Source organism: Neolamprologus multifasciatus, chromosome 17 (genome assembly GCF_963576455.1).
Source record: "Neolamprologus multifasciatus chromosome 17, fNeoMul1.2, whole genome shotgun sequence".
NCBI lineage: Eukaryota > Metazoa > Chordata > Actinopteri > Cichliformes > Cichlidae > Neolamprologus > Neolamprologus multifasciatus.
Window position 1 is genome coordinate 663,599 of NC_140455.1, and position 19,208 is coordinate 682,806.

General features: G+C 40.5%; 2 protein-coding genes across 7 annotated transcripts in view; one reads left to right on the forward strand and one right to left on the reverse strand.

Moving 5' to 3' along the window:
• ptprz1b (protein tyrosine phosphatase receptor type Z1b) overlaps window positions 1–7,778 on the forward strand; it is a 62,911-nt gene extending 55,133 nt beyond the window's left edge. For all 3 annotated transcript variants that reach the window (XM_085137560.1, XM_085137561.1, XM_085137562.1), the window contains 14 exons: window positions 264–360; window positions 456–538; window positions 614–748; window positions 1,069–1,200; window positions 1,279–1,436; window positions 1,532–1,667; window positions 2,298–2,444; window positions 2,545–2,638; window positions 3,132–3,205; window positions 3,297–3,425; window positions 4,029–4,178; window positions 4,263–4,405; window positions 4,490–4,625; window positions 5,381–7,778. In XM_085137560.1, coding sequence (XP_084993686.1) covers window positions 264–360; window positions 456–538; window positions 614–748; window positions 1,069–1,200; window positions 1,279–1,436; window positions 1,532–1,667; window positions 2,298–2,444; window positions 2,545–2,638; window positions 3,132–3,205; window positions 3,297–3,425; window positions 4,029–4,178; window positions 4,263–4,405; window positions 4,490–4,625; window positions 5,381–5,524 — 1,758 coding nt within the window. In that variant the 3' untranslated portion in view covers window positions 5,525–7,778. The remainder of the gene's footprint in view (window positions 1–263; window positions 361–455; window positions 539–613; window positions 749–1,068; window positions 1,201–1,278; window positions 1,437–1,531; window positions 1,668–2,297; window positions 2,445–2,544; window positions 2,639–3,131; window positions 3,206–3,296; window positions 3,426–4,028; window positions 4,179–4,262; window positions 4,406–4,489; window positions 4,626–5,380) is intronic.
• A 70-nt stretch (window positions 7,779–7,848) lies between these two features.
• Window positions 7,849–17,557, reverse strand: LOC146498636 (HMG box-containing protein 1-like). 4 transcript variants are annotated; one of them, XM_085137567.1, is made up of 14 exons: window positions 17,425–17,557; window positions 16,765–16,772; window positions 16,395–16,497; window positions 15,949–16,056; window positions 15,663–15,867; window positions 12,271–12,397; window positions 11,966–12,077; window positions 11,769–11,878; window positions 11,502–11,658; window positions 11,277–11,421; window positions 10,945–11,063; window positions 10,652–10,835; window positions 10,424–10,565; window positions 7,849–10,346 (listed from the first exon to the last, which is right to left on the reverse strand). In XM_085137567.1, the coding sequence occupies exons 1-14, from the start codon at window positions 17,540–17,542 to the stop codon at window positions 10,329–10,331; spliced, it is 1,656 nt and encodes a 551-aa protein (XP_084993693.1). In that variant the 5' UTR covers window positions 17,543–17,557; the 3' UTR covers window positions 7,849–10,328. The 4 variants fall into 4 exon arrangements, with proteins under 4 accessions (XP_084993693.1, XP_084993690.1, XP_084993691.1 ...); XM_085137564.1 differs by lacking the exon at window positions 16,765–16,772 and having other exon boundaries at window positions 17,425–17,549; XM_085137565.1 differs by lacking the exons at window positions 16,765–16,772; window positions 17,425–17,557 and adding an exon at window positions 17,299–17,418.
• Window positions 17,558–19,208: the final 1,651 nt, after the last annotated feature.

The window sequence follows — 19,208 nt, forward strand, 5'->3', positions numbered from 1 at the left end:
CAGGCTCAGGGAGGGGCGGCCATCTGCTATGACCGATTGGGTGCGAGGGAAGGGAGACGGGACAAAAGGCACACTGTAGAGAGACAGAAATTGATTTGATATGATTCAGTTGTGCTTATTTCTTGTTATTTCCTATAGTAGCTTCTCTATATACCTGACCTTCACATTGTAATGTGGCAAATGAAGAGAATGCAAACCTCGCTGCATTGTGTTCATCTGAGTAATTACTGTCATTCTTATTAGTATTGGATTGTGTGTTTCAGGAGGTGCAGGCATGCACAGTGGACATGGGCATTACTACAGACAGCTCTAATCACCCTGACAACAAAAACAAGAACCGATACATCAACATACTGGCCTGTATGTCATCCTTCACTGTTCACTGCATCGCTGTTCAACTTTTAACTGTGTAAGCCAGCAGGAATGTTGCTAATGACTCTCTTTACTTGTCTCAGACGACCACAGTAGAGTTAAGCTCTCTAACAGTTTGGACAGAGATGGGACATGCGGGGACTACATCAACGCTAACTTTGTTGATGTAAGTAAAGGTCCTTTTACGTGTACACACCTTACATCCAGGCTGCCGCAAACCAACTGATGTTTCCTTTTGCAGGGTTATGAGCGGACGAGGGCATACATTGCAGCTCAGGGGCCTCTAAAATCAGGCAGGGAGGACTTTTGGAGGATGATCTGGCAGCAGAATATTGGAGTTATTGTCATGATCACCAATCTGAAGGAGAAGGGACGGGTAGGAGCTCAAACACAAGCCTCACCGGAGACATAAGTGCAGTTTTATCTGATATCATTCACACTGACCCCAGGCAGCTGATTTCTTTTTAGTTTGTGTCTTCCATCTCTTGTCATGAGCAGACACCAGCTGATTCACGTCAGGTATTTCATTTAGTTTCACTGCAGTCTGACAGCTGAAAAACTGCAGAATGGACACTAGTGCAATCTGGCTTTGTTATACACTTGAGGACTTTCCTTTTGACATGTTTTCCCTGTGGTTTCAGATGTATTAGGCCTAAAATTAAACTACATCCACTGAACTTTTCTCCCTTTCTACAGACAAAATGTGATCAGTACTGGCCAGAGGAGAACCAGGAAGAGTATGGGTCTTATCAGGTGACACTGAAAAACACCAAGACACTTGCTTACTACACACTCCGGACGCTCACTGTCAGGGATACTGCCAATAAGGTAAGCCCTTCTCTCTATGCAGTGATAGTCCAAAGTGGCTTTGAGGTTAGGTTTCTCATACCCACTTCGATCCTCTAGGTATCTCAAAGGAGAGTTGAACACACAGTCCTCCATTACCATTACACCCAGTGGCCAGACATGGGCGTCCCAGAATACACTCTGCCCGTCCTGTCCTTCATCAGAGCGTCCTCCAGGGCCCGCACGCAGGAGATGGGACCTGTGTTGGTACATTGCAGGTAGAGTGTGTGTGGAATGATTTATTGCTCTTTAAGACTCACCACAATTTGATGGTGTATGTACTGCTAACATGTGATGCGTGTGTCTGTCACAGCGCCGGTGTGGGAAGGACAGGAACCTACATTGTGATAGACAGCATGCTGCAGCAGATCCAGGATCAAGGGACAGTGAACGTTCTTGGCTTCCTGAAACATGTCCGCACACAGAGGAATTTCCTTGTTCAGACAGAGGTAAGAGGGTGATACAGCTGTGGGACTTCACCTTTCCTTTTGTGGGGGCAATCCCAGAAATGCAATATCAATTTAAACATTTGCAAAGAAGGAAATAGTGGCTAGATTAAGGGTCATTGTAGCCGGTGTAATGAGGTCTGTACGGACTTACTCAACAACCACGTCACTGTGCAGATGGAGGCATTTGTCGATCTGTGTGTTAGCTCACTGCATGCTCCTTTTTTTCTTTTGGAGGATGAAGACGGAACGAGAAAAATATAGCCCCACACATTATTATTATTATTACATTAATACGCCGTATTCTCTTACAGCACATTTTTTGACAAACTGGGACTTGATTTCTGCTGCTGAGCTTTTTCAATATAATTTTTGTACTTTGAGCACCTCGAAGCCTCAAAGTCATTACTAGTTCCATTTTATTCAAGCACAGGCAATCTAGGCCACTTATATAAAGATAGTCTAGATGACTAAACAGCAGCAAAGGCCAGAGGAAACACATTTGTATCAGATTTCTTTCTTGTAAAAATGTAACTTGTGGCGTTTAAAAGTGTTTCACTAGTGTTCACAAAGACGTGCGTTCAGACATACCTTACTAAAACCAGGAAGTCTTTTTTTTTTGCTGTCTTCTAGGAGCAATACATATTCATCCACGATGCCCTGGTTGAAGCTATTTTGAGCCGGGACACCTTGGTGACCTCTGACCTCCTTCACAATTACGTCTCTGAACTGCTGACCCCTGGTGCCACAGGCAGGACACGTATGGATAAACAATTCAAGGTACAGCATGCTTCCTTTTTCGCCCACCAACTTGTAATGAATCATTTGTGATGTTCCTGCCATGTGAAGGTAACCAAATGTTTTTATTTTTGTGTTTCAGTTAATTAGTCAGCGTCAGGCGAAGCACGCAGACTACAGCACTGCCCTGAAAGATGGCAACGCTGAGAGGAACAGAGCCAGAGCTCTAATGCCTGGTAAGCAGATCTGGATTACTAACTGGGCAAAACCGGCAACTCCCAGCAATATGTTGCAGATAATTTCTGGAAATTTCAGTCCATACATAGCACACATTTTGGAATAAACCAGAAAGAAAGGCAGAGTTCAGAGTTCAAATATGACATGATATTTTGATGCAAATTATAACGTGATATTTAGAATCCCCATAGTTAATCACTGTATGCCTGTATTGTCAGTGCAAACAGTGGCATTAAGAAAGAGTTTTAAATAGCTCTATACAAAGTTATGACTTTGTCCTTTAGATCAATGCATTGACCTAGAAGAAGAGGTCAGAGGTTAAATGTGATATTTCGGTTCAAGATTATGACGACAAGTTACCTGATGCCTCATCATTTCTTCCACAGCTTGCTCAATAATCCCTTATGGTTACTTTAATTAACTATAATGATGAACTTAAATGCAGGAATATCATTTTTTCTCTCTAACCTGGTTCTTCTTGTCTCTGTGTAGTGGAGAGATCAAGAGTCACTCTGACTGCTTCAGAATCAAACTCCACAGGCTACATCAATGCGTCCTACGTGATGGTAAGACCACTGGAAATTGCAAATGTTTTCCAGTCTCGAAAACCTCGGCAAAACATCAGCCGGTGGTGTAATGCTGCTCGTATTTTCACAGGGACATCATTACACTAAGGAGTTCATAGTGAGCCAGACTCCTCTGAGCAGCACGGTGGCAGATTTCTGGAGAATGATCTGGGAACACAATGCACAGATTGTAGTCTGTCTGCCAGACTCAAACAGCCAGGTATAAAACACACACATACTCCATGTAGAACTTATAGATACCTATACATACCTAGATACCTATGTGTACAGTCCCGTAGGCACGCAGCATCCTACGGGACTGTACACACCCAGGACACCGGGTGTTTAAGCTCCTGCCGTCTGGAAGGAGGTTCAGGCTGCTGAGGTCCCGAACAAATAGACTCAAGGACAGCTTTTACAACAGGGCAATAGCCCTGATCAATGCAAATAGCTGACCTGACTGGCTACCTACCTGGACTTTTTTTAGGGGGGAGGTAACAATGTTTAAAACAATAATAATATTTATAACAAGGTGCAATAATAATTAATGTGCAATAATAACAGTGTGCAATACATATACACTTATTCTTCTTTTTTATTACTAAGTTAATATACTGTGTTGTGTTGTTTGTGTTGCGTTGTGATGTGTCATATCGTGTCGTGTTGTGTTATATGTAGTGCGGATGTATTTTTCCAATTTCATTGTACTACTGTACTATGTATGACTGTGCAATGACAATAAAGAGTTATCTTATCTTATCTTACATATAGATATATCTATATAAAACTACACACACATAAACACGTTTCCTGTTTATCTCAGAGAGACGAAGAGTGTCGTGCGTACTGGCCCAGTAAAGACCAGCCCCTGAGCATTGATGGCTTCACTGTGTCGTACTCCAGGGAGGAGCACATGTGTCTGTCTAATGATGAGAGACTTTTAGTGCAGGACTTCACAGTCCAGTCTCCACAGGTAACACGCGATAAAAGAGAATATTTTACATCAATCAAAATGTTTTAATGCAGTCTGAGACTTTAAAACTGTTTTTTCATCTAGAACAATTATGTGCTGGAAGTGCGTCAGTACAGCACCACCTGCTGGCCCAACCCAGACAGTCCGATCCGAAACAGCTTTGATCTCATTAACAGAGTCAGAAAACAGAGCACGCACACACAGGGACCGGTGATCGTACATGATCCGTGAGTATGAGTCAGACTCCTTTTAAGGACATAAAACTGTTTAAATCCGTCTAATGTTCTTAATGGTTTTGTGTGGATGTGTAGTTTGGGAGGTGCTACGTCAGGACTGTTTTGTGCCCTCACCACCCTGTCCAATCAGCTAGAGGAGGAGGGATCAGTAGATGTCTACCAAGTGGCACGGATGACCAACCTCATGAGGCCTGGGGTATTTAATGATATAGTAAGTACTGGGATGTTTCCTTTTAATTCTCATCTACCAGCATAATTTAGAAAAAATAAATAAAATCAAATACATTGCACCAAATCACAACAACAGTCCTGTCAAGGTGCTTTATATTGTAAGGTAAAGACTCTACAGTAATACAGAGAAAACTCCAATAATCAGAGAACCTCTTATGAGTAAGCACTTTGGCAAAAGCAGGAAGGAAAAACACACTTTTAACAGGAAGAAACTTGGGGTCACAGGACCAGGCCGTAACTATATGCATTATCAAAAAGGAACGTTTTAAGCCTAATAAAAAAGTAGGGAGGGTGTTTGTCTGGCCAAACTGGAAGCTGGTTCACAGAAACAGGGGGCTGAAAGCTGAAGGCTCTGCCTCCCATTCTACTTTTAAATACCCTAGAAACCACAAGTAAGCCCACAGTCTGAGAGCTAAGTGCTCTATTAGGGTGATGTGATGCTATGGGGTCTTTAAGATAAGAGAGGACCTAATTATTCAAGAGTTTGTATATGATGGCAAGGAATTCAAATTTGATTCTGGAGTTAACAGGAAGTGCGCTCTCTCTTTCTCGTCCCTGTCAGTACTCTTACTGCAGCATTTTGGATCAACTGAAGGTTTCAGGGTTTTTTGTTTTGTTGTTTAAGGACAGTCTGATAATAATGAATCACAACTGTCCAGCCTAGAAGTAATAAATGGATGAGACAGGTAACAAGTGCAAGCTTTTACCAGTGTTCTGCCTCTTTGCCCCCTACAGGAGCAGTACCAGTATCTGTACAGAGCGGTGTTGAGCCTGGTGAGCAGTCAGGAGGACCAGAGAGCTCTGCAGAATCCAGAGACCAATGGATCTGTACCGCTGGGCCAGACCAACATCGCAGAAAGCCTGGAGTCGCTCATGTAGACATCCACACAAAAATGCGCATGAAAGAGAAAATAAATCACACGAGCGCACATTTGAGATTACGAGGAGAAAAGAGTAGGTCTGCTGATCATGCTAATACTTTCATTTACTGCAAATTCAAAAATCATTATTTATAAGATTATTTTTCAAAACAGAACAATCTAATGAAATGACATTTAATCTAAAAGAGCTCAGCTCTAAAGTCTTTTCCTTTCAATCACTTATTATGAAGAAAATTCTTACTCTGTCCGACAAGCGATGATGAAACACCTTAAAGTGTCCCTTTTGTTATGTTAGCATGCACAGCAGACAAGGCTACACAATCTACCAGATCAGAGAAAAAGGTACCCTTCTGCTTCTAAGGGACCCTTTATAAGTGAACAACAAACAAAACCCTGCAACATTTATAACAATACATTATTATTTCATTATTAATCATCATTAAAAGCATTAGTTGGAATTAGGGGTGGCACGTTGGTTAGCACTGTTGCATCACAGTAAGAAGGTCCTGAGTTCAATTCCATCAGGCCGGGGTCTTTCTGTGTGGAGTTTGCATGTTCTCTCCGGGTACTTTGGCTTCCTCCCACAGTCCAAAGACATGCAGTTAGTGGGGTAAGGCTAATCGGAAACTCTAAGTTGCCCATAGGTGTGAATGGTTGTCTGTGTCTGTGTTAGCCCTGCGACAGACTGGCGACCTGTCCAGGGTGTGCCCCGCCTCTCGGCCTAAGACAGCTGGGATAGGGTCCAGCTCCCCTGCAACCCTGAAAGGATAAGTGGAAGAGAATTGATGGATAGTTGGAATTAGGTGATAGTGGTAAGAAAGTCTCCATGTCTGTACCTGACACTGGTCAGCATGAAGTTTCTTTGTTTATTTCTAATGACAGATCCCTTATAATTAAATTCAATCTGTCTATTAATGTTTGTTTTATCTATTGTTTCTTTCATTTTATTAGTATATTCTTTTATTACCGTCATAGGTTACACCTTCCTTCTAAGAGAAAATAAATCAATATTAGAGAAATGCACAGGCAAAATGGAATTGTAGAAATGCCGATAAATGTAGATAAAGTGCAAATTCTTACTTTATTGTTAAAAAGGGAAACAATGCAAGACAACCCTTCGTTTCCCTGCAAAATATCAAATGCACTGCACATTAACCAGCACATTCTGGGGCTTAAACTACCACGTATCCTTAATTAGAATCATGTTCTCACTAGCCAAACCTCTCCGAGGCCTCACTGGTGAGAACTGAAGCAACTGCTCGTTTTCTTTTACGTTTACGTCACCTTGCAACTGGCTCCATGGTCCGTGGTACCCAGTGCCTTTTGTACGTCACGTTATTGTACTTTTAAACCTGTTTGTGTGACTAATATGCCAAAATCCTGGTGAGGTGTTTTTATCTATTTTCTTAAAGGTGATTCCCTGTGTTGTTGATCTCGTTAAAAAAATGCCATCAGTTTCAGCTGTTTTGTTTAAAAATGGAAAAAAGAAACAAAAAAGATCAAATCTGGGATTTAAAGTGATGCGCGGCTCAAAATCCATTTGAAAATAAATCTTAAGAGATGACATTTATTATTTTCTTATAGATGTAGGCAGAGATAAGATTTTTTCTTTTTTTGCCATCGCGTTGTAAAAATTTACTGCAGTGAAAACGAGACAAGGGAGGAAATAATAGAAACTGCCCATATTCTTGATATCTTGGGAGGCTTAACGTTCTGTTAATACTCAGCGGCACAGGCTGGCAATGAAATTCTTGGTAGCACTTGCTGTGACTGTTTCCATTTTTCTAAAAGGGTCCAAGTATTTTCTATTGCATCAGACACATTTAGCCAACCTGTGAATCTCTTTCTGGTGTAAATCGCAGAGACCGCAGCTGAACACGCTCAGAGTAGTCCTAACTGGAATAAAAAGTCTTTATGTGTAAAGATCCCAGAATACTTTAAAGGCCAAATTACTGTATGTTTATACTGTACCTCTACATATTTTCTATTTTACTACAAAAAGTGATTTTCTAGTCCTTTCCACACACACACGCACACACATACACATATATATATATATATATATATAACTGTGTGGATTCTATTTGATAATTTTAGCCTGGAAAAATTGATCATGTTTATAGTTTTAATGAAATGGCATCTCTTTTTATCTCTATAATTACAGTAGCAGCTTTATGTCTACACCTTTATCTCCAGCTATGAACTGGTGCTGTATGTATAATGCAACAAGATTAAAGATTTGTTCAAACCTTTATTGTAGACATCTTCTCGTCTTTTCAAATTATCATTATTGGACTCAAAGAGAAGTAAAGACATGGAGCATTACATGTTTATTACACTTTTATTTTGACTATAATACACTGTATTGCATTGTCTCCCCTGATGGACCTGTACATGACATGATGGCAAAGACAAAAAGTCAAATAATCCAAAGCACAACCACGAAAAGTTACCAAAGATAAGTCAAAACCAAAAATATAGATTTCTATATGATCATATTAATGTTTTATCTTTACACATTATACTGTAGCAGTCACAAAAACTAGTAGATAAAGTGTATATAGTGCATTAAGAATAAACCTCGTTGTGCAGTGGGAGTTAAGAGTGCCCACCCTTCCTGCACTCTGCCTGGATAGCAAATCTACACAAACCCACTCTCTCATAATAATTGTGTGACATCTCTAAATCCTCACACAGCTGAGTTCCCATACACCTGTTGAATTCCAAACATTTCTAGCAGTGGGTGTGTTTACATGCACACGGGGAATATCTCCTGGTTTTTTTTATTAAGGTATGACGATTCAGCCCCGGGTCGCGCTTTTCAGGCAGAAGGTTTTCCGAACTGAGACCGTGTTTCACTTTCAGTTATTTAGTAAGAGGAACAGTACTGTTTTTTTTAATGCTTATGATTGTATACCAGAATTCTTCTTAGTGCCTTTGGCAAGCATTCCCTACTATCAGTGAGGCCTCAGGGCTGCTTTATTTCCTTTCCCATTTTCGTCTTTGAGAGTCTAAATTTTACAATGGAAACATTTTTACATTTACAATGTAAATGTAAATTTCCTTCCTTCTTTACTCTTTACAATGTGCATGTAAACACATTCACAAAGTTGTTTATTTTTGCCAAAAACAAAACATCCTGGATAAAATACACCACAAAACCTCATCATCGTACATTTCCCTGTTTCTGATCACATCGACTGCTCATGATGATTTCTTGGCATTTAGCTTCACCGAATGTTCACAGTAGCGGTTAATCAATGGGCACGTCATAATTCTTCTCAGTGTGCACACTACCTGCCTGACAGTGGCTAGAATATATGTATGTATATATATTTGTATTATTAATTTATTTTTATTATTTTATTTATTTATTTTACACGAAGTCAAGCCACCAGTAGTCACAGGTAAAGTTAAACTTTAAGCAGTGGGATTATTTACTGTCCAAGTAATCGTCATTTAATTCAAAGTACAATTAGAGTGTGGTTCTACTTCCTTAAATACATTTCTTATTTCAAAATAAAAGCTTTGGGCAAGTGAGGGATTCAAGGAGTTCAGGGAAGCTTCAGGGAAGCAGAGTTTTAAGCCTCGTCTACATGTAAAGCAACTTGTTTCTGGTTGTTGGTGGACCAGCGCACAGATGACACTCTTTAGATGACCTAGAGTTACTGCACCACCACATTTCAATGGTTTTCTTTACCTCCATTGTTGGCCACTAGAATTGTCAACCTCAAAGATGAAAGAGCTTTAACTTGGGTTGACATTTAATGGTTATTTTTCCCTTCATCACTTCAACTTGATGAATTCTAATGATATTATGCGGTCTCTTGGTTTGTCACGTGATTACAACGGTGACGTGATGCACAGTCCTCCAAATGACATGGCAGGTTAAGGTGACTAACGGCGAATGTAAACACATTTGTTTACATAACAACTCCACGAGGAACCCTTACTGAGAAAAACTGAAGCACTACTGGGGACTCACTAAAATACAGCAAATTATTATTATTACTGCTAAAAAAGGCCACATTTAATTTGTGGGGAGGTGAATAAAACCCAGGCCCCTGTTTAAGAGTTTGTGGTGTTTCATTATTAAATGCTACGTGATAAATGAAAGCAAAGTTAACATATGTAGTCTTGTGCAATAACACTGAGTCCAAATACAAGTAATACAGGCAATAAAATAAATTGTATATTTCTTATTGTACAATATAGAATTTTGGAAAAATAGCTACATTCTCTACTTTGGCTAAAAGCACCACAACTTCCACCTGTTTCAAGCATAGTGTGAGAAACTGAAGATCATCAGGATCTCTTCTTTTTTTGTGGATATTATCACATTGATGTAAGAATCACGTGTAGAGATGAACTTTGCTCATTGGAGCTAAAATCCGTTCATCTCTTTGGAAAAATATCCGGTCCCCGGCAGGAGACACTACGGGCGTTCCGCAGCATTAAAAAAAAAAAAGGCGATGTTTGACACCTCTGCTAATTCCTATTAAGAAATAATGATTTATAGCACTTCAAGATCAAGAAGTAGCACCTTTGAAAGGCAAGAAAAAGGAAAGTGATGTTTGTTGAGAGCAGCCCAAGGTGTTCACCAGGGGCAGCCTTTTGTTTTGTTTTTTTTGCAATACTATAACAGGATTCAGGGATTTAGGAGATCAAGACAAAACAAATATAGAACTAAAGCGTAATATTCGGTTATGCATAGCTCTTTTTTTAAATGTGCGTATGTGAGTGTGTGTATGTGTGCGTGTACACAACAGGCTGTCAGTTGTCCTCTTTTCTTTTCTGTAGCCTTAATTTCCTTGACAGCCCTGCAAGACAAAGAGGCAGGATGAAGCAGAAGTACAAAACGGTGGGTGAAGCTGTGCACGCGCATGTGTGTACTTACAGAGTTGGTTCGTTTCCGTTTCCAGCAGTCTGGGTTGAGTCTTTTCTGCTCGTCTGCGAGTACTTTGGCCTGCAGGGTGAACACGCGGCGCTCCTCACTTCGCATTTTCTTCCACCGCTCACCGAGGAGGACGCTGATGGCTCTGATGGCAGACGCACACATTTACTAACACACACACCTGATTACTCCTACACAACACCCACGCTAACAACCATGGCATGCACTCACCTGTTGTCTTTGCCCGGGTACATTTGCGTGTACTCCACTCTGAACTTCTTGGCAAACAGCATGAAAGCATTCATTGGCCGCTTGCACTTAGTGGGTGTGGCGCTGCTGCCTCCTTGTGTACTGAGCAGCTGGTTTTTGGGGGGCTTTTGCTGGGTGGCGTGGGAATGACTGGGACTGTGCACATCTGTGGGTTCAAAACAGGGTTCACGTGAATTTTTTTTCCAGGGATTTTTGCATCTTGCAAACAGAACGGTATCAGTGAGTAATAATTCAGGAGATTTGAAGTGCAGGACCTTGAAGCACGTCTCTGTCTGGAGAAACAGCTCCCCCACTGGACTGGGAAGCGCGTCGCCTTCTCGCCATACTGCTCAATACGTAAACCGCCGAGGAGTCCAGAGGAGTGAAATCATAACTAAGTATGAGACAAACAGAGGTTGATTTGAAACTAAGTGGTGTTTGTTTTAGGCTTAGCTGGTTCAAACAAGACTATTTTCCCTCTTTTTTTCACCCCAAACCACAGCCTCTATATGGGCATTTGATTACTGTTTTAAGACCTTTCCCTTAGTACTGACTCGTTTTCGCATAACACTGTATTTAAGCATGACACTGCAAACATCTGCTTTACCTTTTAAATGTGTCAAAGACTGGAGAATCCTCTGTGTGCTTGGCGTCTCTGTGTCCCGGAGGCAGGCAAACATCTCCCACTTCCATTTCGTAACATGGTATCCCATAATGCACCACAGTCAAGCTGGGGTAAAAGGATGACCAGCCTGACGACAGAAAGGAGGATGAAATGTCTGCAGAGTCATTGATGCTGTTTAGTCTCTTTAAACCTTGTCCACACTTGTACCTTTGTTTTTGACATAGAAGGGGTGATCGAGTTGGCAGCGGGCAGTCAGGGGGATATATCCAAATGTCCCGGGGTCAAAGGTCAGTTGTAGAACAGCCTGACCAGACAACACAATCTCTGCATGCTCCACCAGCTGCAGACCCTCAGAGCCATAACTCTGCAGAAGAACAAATGGTATTTTTACCTCACTGTGTGATGTCTTTTGGTGGATCCCTGCTTGTTTTTTTATGCATTTGCTCCCAGCAGTCTGCTGCTTGCTTAACGTACCTTCAGAAATCTAGACTGCTCCTCATCAGCAGAGTCTTCCTCAGCAGACTCCAAGTCGTCAGCTTCCCGCCACTCTATATTTGAGCTGCTGTGGAAATGCAGACGAGTTCCTGGTGACAGAGAGGAGCAGTGAGCTACTGTGAAATGAAAGAACACAGTCAGTCCATCTTGACTGAGTGTGTAAGTGTTGTACGTACCCTTGAGAAAACAGTGCCAGGCAGTGGGTGGGCACGAAAAACTCCAGCCCATGTCTTCATCATCAGACAGAGAAGATCTGGTGGATACTGCAGAGCCACATTCACTGCTTGTCTGTGGAAAGATACAGAAGCATCATCAGGATCAATGCATGCTGTAAGAAGCCAGAAAAGCTCTGGAGGTTTCACCCAAAAAAAAAAAAAACACGACTGTATTAAACGTACACAATTATAAAAGCAGTGGTGTAAGTGAGTTTTCATAATTGACTGTGGGTGGTATTGAAGCACAGGAAATAAGAAGGCTCTACCCTGCAGCGCTGACGCTCCCTGCCGTGACCTCTGAGGGACGACAGGGGGCTGCTGGGGAGAGGAGGAGGAGGCCGAGCGTAGGAATGTAGATCACTGCTGCTGCTCGGGATGCAGACTGAAGAAGAACTGCAAAAAGAGAGGTGTGACTGTAAATGCTCAGAATGTCCACTTACGTGTTGCTAAAAGAGGGCTCAAGGACACAAAGAATTGTGTAATAAAGATGATGTTCTGAAGCTCGCTGTTGTCACTCAGATGTGGTGCTAAAGTTTTTCTACTTGTCAACACGAGCTGTAATTTTTGGTATGTTTAATGTCAGCAACTCGTGTGCACAAGTAGAAATATTAGGCATAGACTATATAACTATTTGAAGCTGAAGTGTCTTAGAAAGACTGCCTCATTTTGGGAAAAGTCATGTGACCAAACAAGAAACTGTAGAAAAAACTAAGATAAGTGTTTGATGAGGTTATAACAATGAAAAAAGTGAGTCCAATTTTATTTTAAATGTTTCACTAATACATGTGCAGTACCAGATTTCCCCAGGAGATGGCACTAGTTTTGTTTCCATGTTCTCTGGTTAAAAACAATAAATCATTCTCTGTTGCTTCACTTGCTGCTTCAGTACTTTTCACGTGTGGAAAAGAGATTTTTGAAATGTGCTTTGTTTAAATTTGGAGGAGAATTTTCCCTTCTTCATAATACAACCAAAAGAGAATAAAGCCTGTTTCTGACACACTTTTTTGTTGTAATAAAGTATATACATCTATGTTTAAGGTACAGTCAGTAAACTGTTGAAGTTATTTCATAGAAAAAAAAATGTTGTATTCATAAATATACACTGATTAATGTGTAATTATATCTTAAAAAACTGATGTCTTCTCATAAACTTAATACATTACAAATACAAAGGAGAACACACCACTTGTTGCCCTGCCATACAGTGGTGGAGAAAGACATCGTGCTTCTGCCTTACTGTTTTATGTATGCTAGAGAACGGCCACAAATGCTGCATGCCTTATGAGTTAGTTTTAATTTAAAGATCACAAGTTTCTCTGTCAAACTATATATGATCTTTTAACAATTGTACATTATTCTCTTTCCTCCCTTATTTCCACCTCAACGGGAGAAGCAGCTTGAGGTGGTCATGTCATGGCTCTAACATTTTAATAAACATTTTTGTGCGTGTTAGACATGTGACCTTCTTGTTTCCATACAACTAACAATGAGCTGGCAAGACAACAACCACAGCTGGTTATGTGCTAACTAGAGATGACACGATACCACTTTTTTATGTCCGATACCAATATCATAAATTTTGATATCTGCCGATACCGATATGACTCCGATATAGTGTGTTTTTTAATCAATAAAACTTTTTTTAAATATCTTGCTGCATTTTGTATAAGTTCATACTCAAGCTTAAATAAACAACAACACTAAAGCTATTCTGTTATACCTGTATGTAAAAAATACAACAAAATATTTCATAGTTCAGCAACACTGATCAATCTAATAAACTTAAACCTGCTCCATCCTCCCTATTCTGGTATTTTAAAGAGTACTTGGCAGAAATATTAAGCAACCTAACTAATACAGTTAGGTTCCAGTACATGCTTAATGGATCATTAAGCATGTACTGTACCAGTGTACCTGCACATGTGATGTGACAATAAAAGTGATTTGATTTGATTTGATTTAATAAGGTTGCAAACTCCCAGCAAAACAAGTAGGGAACCACCCTCCACCTCATGATGCTTAATCGACGTAATCAACTTTAATTTGATGCAGTGTGGAAAAAAAATGCACAGAAATAAATTATTTTTCAAGAAATATTAAATAGATTCAACATCTTTCTTCAACAGATTTGCAGAATTCACAGATGGTACCTTACCAAAGGAAAAAGTAGTTTAGCTTACTAGGGTATATTAGACTTAATAGTTACTATATACAGTAATGGACTTCTATACATTTTACATCAGATTAAAACTTTGGGTGTAAGATTCAGATAATTATTTATTAAAAGCTAGACATTTTAAATGAGAATAAGAAAGAAAAGTATGTCTTTGTGCCCCCTTTTCCCTGTTCATGCCCTATCGGCCCCCCTGGCTAAACTTTGCTAGATCCGCCCCTGCACAGTTACCAGCCGTCAGCTGCGTAGAAAAAGATCCTGGTGTAGAAAGTAATATTAAATAAATTCTAACAACAGCTTATCAAGCTTAATAGTGCTGCTGTCGTTCAGCCGCTGGTTTCCTCTTTCTGGCGCGAAGTGGGCGATAAACAAAGAAGAGAGACGGACTCGCGACAGAAAAGCCGATCAGCTGATCATTAAGCAGTTTCATGGTTGAAGTAGCAGCAAGAAGAGGGAGGGAGAGAGAGAGCCAGTCGCTCCATATATCAGTTGTTAAACTTAACGCGGGAATGCTTTACAAACATTCAGAGATGAACTTACACACTTGCTTTACTTCTCTCTGGGATAACTTCCTCAGAGATGAAATGTTTGCTAGCAGGCTACAAATACACACAGCCGCTCTATCACGTGATGCACACTGCTGCTACGTGCTACGGTTATGAGCCGACTTACGCCGTGTAGCAAGTTTTGTGAGGTGCTTTTCTGATATTTAATGGATCGGATTACATTTTTTATTTCTCTCCGATATCCGATCCAGTAATTTAGGTCAGTATCGGACCGATACCGATACGTAATATCGGATTGGTCCATCTCTAGTGCTAACATTATTCCATGTAATGTTAGGCTCAAGTGACCTAACATCTTTCCCTCTGATAAACTTTTTTAAAATTACATTCCCACATTATTTGAGGCTCTGTACAGCTATTATCAGACAGAATTGAGCTTCTCAGACTCACTGACTCGTATCAGACTCTTTCCTCAAGGTTTTACAACCTCATCCAGAGTACACAGATGTAGACACGCTCACACTTGAGACAACTCTACACTTGGTTTCAGACATTTTTTCTACTATTGGCCCTGTATGATGTGAGGGAGACCAGAAATGTCTAATATTGTGATCTACAGAGGGACTTATATTTATGTGTTAAATATACACTATAGGTGCATCATAACCATGAACCCTTCTGAAACACTATCCCATAACTTACACCATAACCTGGAAAGAACAGACTCTACGTAGATTCAGCACAGATGTATCACAGGTAACCCTCTAATGTGTTTGAAAGCTGAGAAAAATTGATCTCGGGTTCCACCGACTTCATGTGATGACAGTTTATTTTGAGCCTAGTGGCTTGAAGTCACTAAATGTCATGGTGCTGTGAATCACTTCACTTTGTTTACAAGACAAATTAAGACTATACACACTTCCAGTTATTTGTACCTTCAGTAAAGTATTCAAGCTTTGTTTAGGAGGCATGCACCTACCTGCTGTCAGGAGGCTCCTGTAGCAGTGGACTCTGAGGTCCAGTGGCAATGTGTGCTAGCTGTGTCAGCCAGCGTGTGTCCGGAGGCTCTGGTCTGTGTGTCTGTGTGTTTCGTTCCTGGTGTGAAACACCCAACTCCACCTGGTACACAGGTGGTGATGTTGACTCCGTCTCCTCTCGAACCTCCTGTAGATCTGGGAGGTCATCTAGGAGAAGTAAACAGATATTAGAAACGGTTAAATTCCTTTTGATGAAGCCCGCAAGCTGCTTCCTCGTGTCTTACATACCATATTCCATGTAACTGTCACTGGTGGGGAATCCGGGCGAGGAGGGGAAGTGTTCGTCACAGCGCAGCGAATCATGCGATTGGTCTCCATCTGCATCCATCATCATTTCTGAAGGTGACAGCAGAGTCACCACATGCTTTAACGGTTTGACAGGGCTTTAAATAATTTAGTTGAGTCCAACTTCATTATACATATACAGCACTGAATCACAATAACAATCCCCTCAAGCCATTTTATATCACAAGGTAAAGATCCTACAATAATATAAAAAACCAAGCACTTGGTGACAGTGGGAAAGACAAAGCCTTTTAACAGGAAGAAACCTCCAGCAGAACCAGGGTAAGAGACATTTAGAGCTTGACCTCTCTTTTTTATTTATTTTTGTGAGGCTTTCTGACGGCTTCATCATAAAGCATGTTTAACAAACTGCTGTAATCAGTGGTTACCTGCGTCCTCAGCCTGAGGCTCGGGCTCCGGCACTTGGTGACATTTAGAGTGACCTGACAGCACAGTTGGAGTCACCACCTCCCACACCATGATGTCCAGGCACTAAAACATACAGAGTGATTTACATGAGTCTCAGATACATGACCCAGAATTAAGGCTAATCTATACACTTGAATCAGCATTAGCCATGTTCCCAATCCCCATGGGTCAGCCGCAGGCACGCACACACACAGAAACATAATCCCCAACTGAGCTGTAATGTATAGGCTATAAATGGTTGCGGTGGCATAGGGGACAGTAGCCTGGCTGCTATTCCCCTCTCATAAACAGGTTTACTATAGACACATTAGACCCGTTTCACTTCACTACCAGAGGGACTAAAGACGAGAACTACAGCAGACCCCGAAGAGAACGTGCTTCTCTTTTATCTATTTTATAATTTCATAATCATGTGACGTCTTGTTTATAAACTTCGTTCCTGGACGCATGCGCACAAAAAGCCCATTCATTCAATACGGAGAAAGGGAGCGATAATAAGAGTTGAAGAAAGTCGTCAAAACGAATAAAAAGCAAAGAAATGAAATCACCTAAAGCTAACGCAACAGCGTTACGTCACGGACTGCCCGTTTTGATACGCGTCACTCGAGCCTTTTGTATCGAAACTAGAAGTCGATAAAATTGTATTTGTACTTCGACAAAAAAGTGGCCAAAAACATTTCGGGTTTTATTAAAACGCACCGAATACATTCTCAAAACATGTTCGGGGTGTGAAAATGCCATTAAATGGATGAAAATGGACGAGCTACACGGTTGCGCAAAAGACATTACAACAAAACAACAAACGTCAACAATGAAGCTTTACGGGGCGAGCGGCGCAAATGTATTTTACGACAAAAAACCCACGGTGTCAGCTTCACGCTGTTGCTCCGACGCCTAGTTCAAGGAGAAACAAATCAAATTGTGGAGTCGCTTTTTCATTTCAACGCTTTTAAACCTATAAACTATTTCAATGAACTTTCCTTAACTCACCAAAACAGTCTCCCTGTACGGAAAAGTGGGTGGGTATAAACACAGTTTCACAAGCTGTGCTATTGGTCACAATCGACGTCAATCCGCAACTTCTCTTGCGCTCATTGGTCAATTCCATTCCAGCTGGTTTTGTACATTGTGATCCCCGCAAAAAAAAAAAAAAAAAAAGTTTGTTAAAAATGTATCGTGTGTGCCTACTTTTCATTTTTATTTATTTAATTTTATTTTATTACATGTGAAGCTAAATAGAAAGTCATTTCCATTAGCGCAATTTTACAATAGCACTCTAAAAATGAAACAGGAGTCGTATGTTTGACTCAAGTGTCTTTTTGTAAAATAACTACGAACATCGGCGGTCAAACAGCCTTCAGCTCAGTTCTCAGATCCAGCGCAACAAAAACACTGGGGGGCGCCATGTTGCCTGGTTAAGGTTTCTGTCCCCCACACCCGTTTTTTTATTTGTTTGTTTTTTCACCAAAGTTTGCAACTTCTGTGTGAACCGATTAAATAGGTCTTTACTGTAATTATAGAAGTCTATGTAAAGCCGAACATATAGATTTCAGAATTTGCTGTGTGATATTCTCCGTTTTGGCGACTGTTTTTACAAATCAAATATGGGCAACCAATGTTATCATTATGTGAAATGAGTGAATACACATCAGCGTACTAGTTTGAGCAAGACCCAGAAACATTAAACTCATCAAACCAGTTGAGCTTTTGGAGCATAACTTTGAGAGCACTACATGCAGAACTCAGCAAAAACAGTGAGGTGACCACGTCATTAGTAAAACACGTGGAAAGTACATGTTTAAACAAATTTATTTATTTTTTAAAAAGTATTGCGTGACTGCAGCTGGCACTAGGTATTTGATATGCAATTTTGTCAGTCACTACCCTCTCTAGTGGTTACTGAGACTTATAGCAAGCCCGATAGATTAAGTTAGATCTAGTTAAGATAAGATAAGATAAGATAAAACTTTATTAATCCCTCGGGTAGGTTCCTCTGGGAAATTTGTTTTCCAAAAAGCACAGCACCGACAGAAGTTACAGAGTCAAGAATATTATATATATATATATATATATATATATATATATATATATATATACATATATATATATATATATATATATATATATATATATATATATACACACACACACATATATAAATACAAAGACATATATAGATAAAATATACAAAGGGGATAAATAGAATAAATAGGAATAAAAATAAAAATAAAAATACAAGTGAATTGCACATTTCAAGTATGATTATTAACAAAAGTATTGCACAAAAGGTATTACACAGTGAAGTGGAGAGGCACTACAGCTTAGTTGTTCCCCCCTCCTTTGTCCTCCTGTTTCCCCTCCCTCTCCCCTCCAGAGAGGAGTTAAACAGTTTGATGGCGTGTGGGACAAAGGAGTTTTTAAGTCTGTTGGTTCTTGTCTTTGGGAGAAGCAACCTGTCACTGAACAGACTCCTCTGGTTGTTTATGGCCGTGTGCAGAGGATGCCCAGCATTGTCCATAATGTCCAGCAGCTTCTTTAGTGTCCTTTTCTCTGCCACTGACACCAGAGTGTCCAGCTTCATGCCAACCACAGAGCCAGCCTTCCTGATCAGTTTTTCCAGCCTGGATGAGTCCTTCTTTGCTGTGCTGCTCCCCCAGCACACCACAGCATAGAAAAGTACTCCAGCAACCACCGACTGGTAAAACATCCTCAGGAGTTTCCTGCAGATGTTAAAAGACCTCAGCCTCCTGAGGAAGTACAGTCGGCTTTGGGCT

What these genes read in the sequence shown, in the direction of transcription:
- LOC146498636 (XM_085137567.1), bottom strand. Translation starts at nt 17,542, where the DNA reads ATGGAATTGACCAATGAGCGCAAGAGAAGTTGCGGATTGACGTCGATT. An exon ending in CTTCTATGTCAAAAACAAAG is followed by an intron (nt 11,422 to 11,501) that starts GTACAAGTGTGG and finishes TTCTGTCGTCAG; the next exon opens with GCTGGTCATCCTTTTACCCC. An exon ending in TACCCGGGCAAAGACAACAG is followed by an intron (nt 10,566 to 10,651) that starts GTGAGTGCATGC and finishes GTCTGCCATCAG; the next exon opens with AGCCATCAGCGTCCTCCTCG.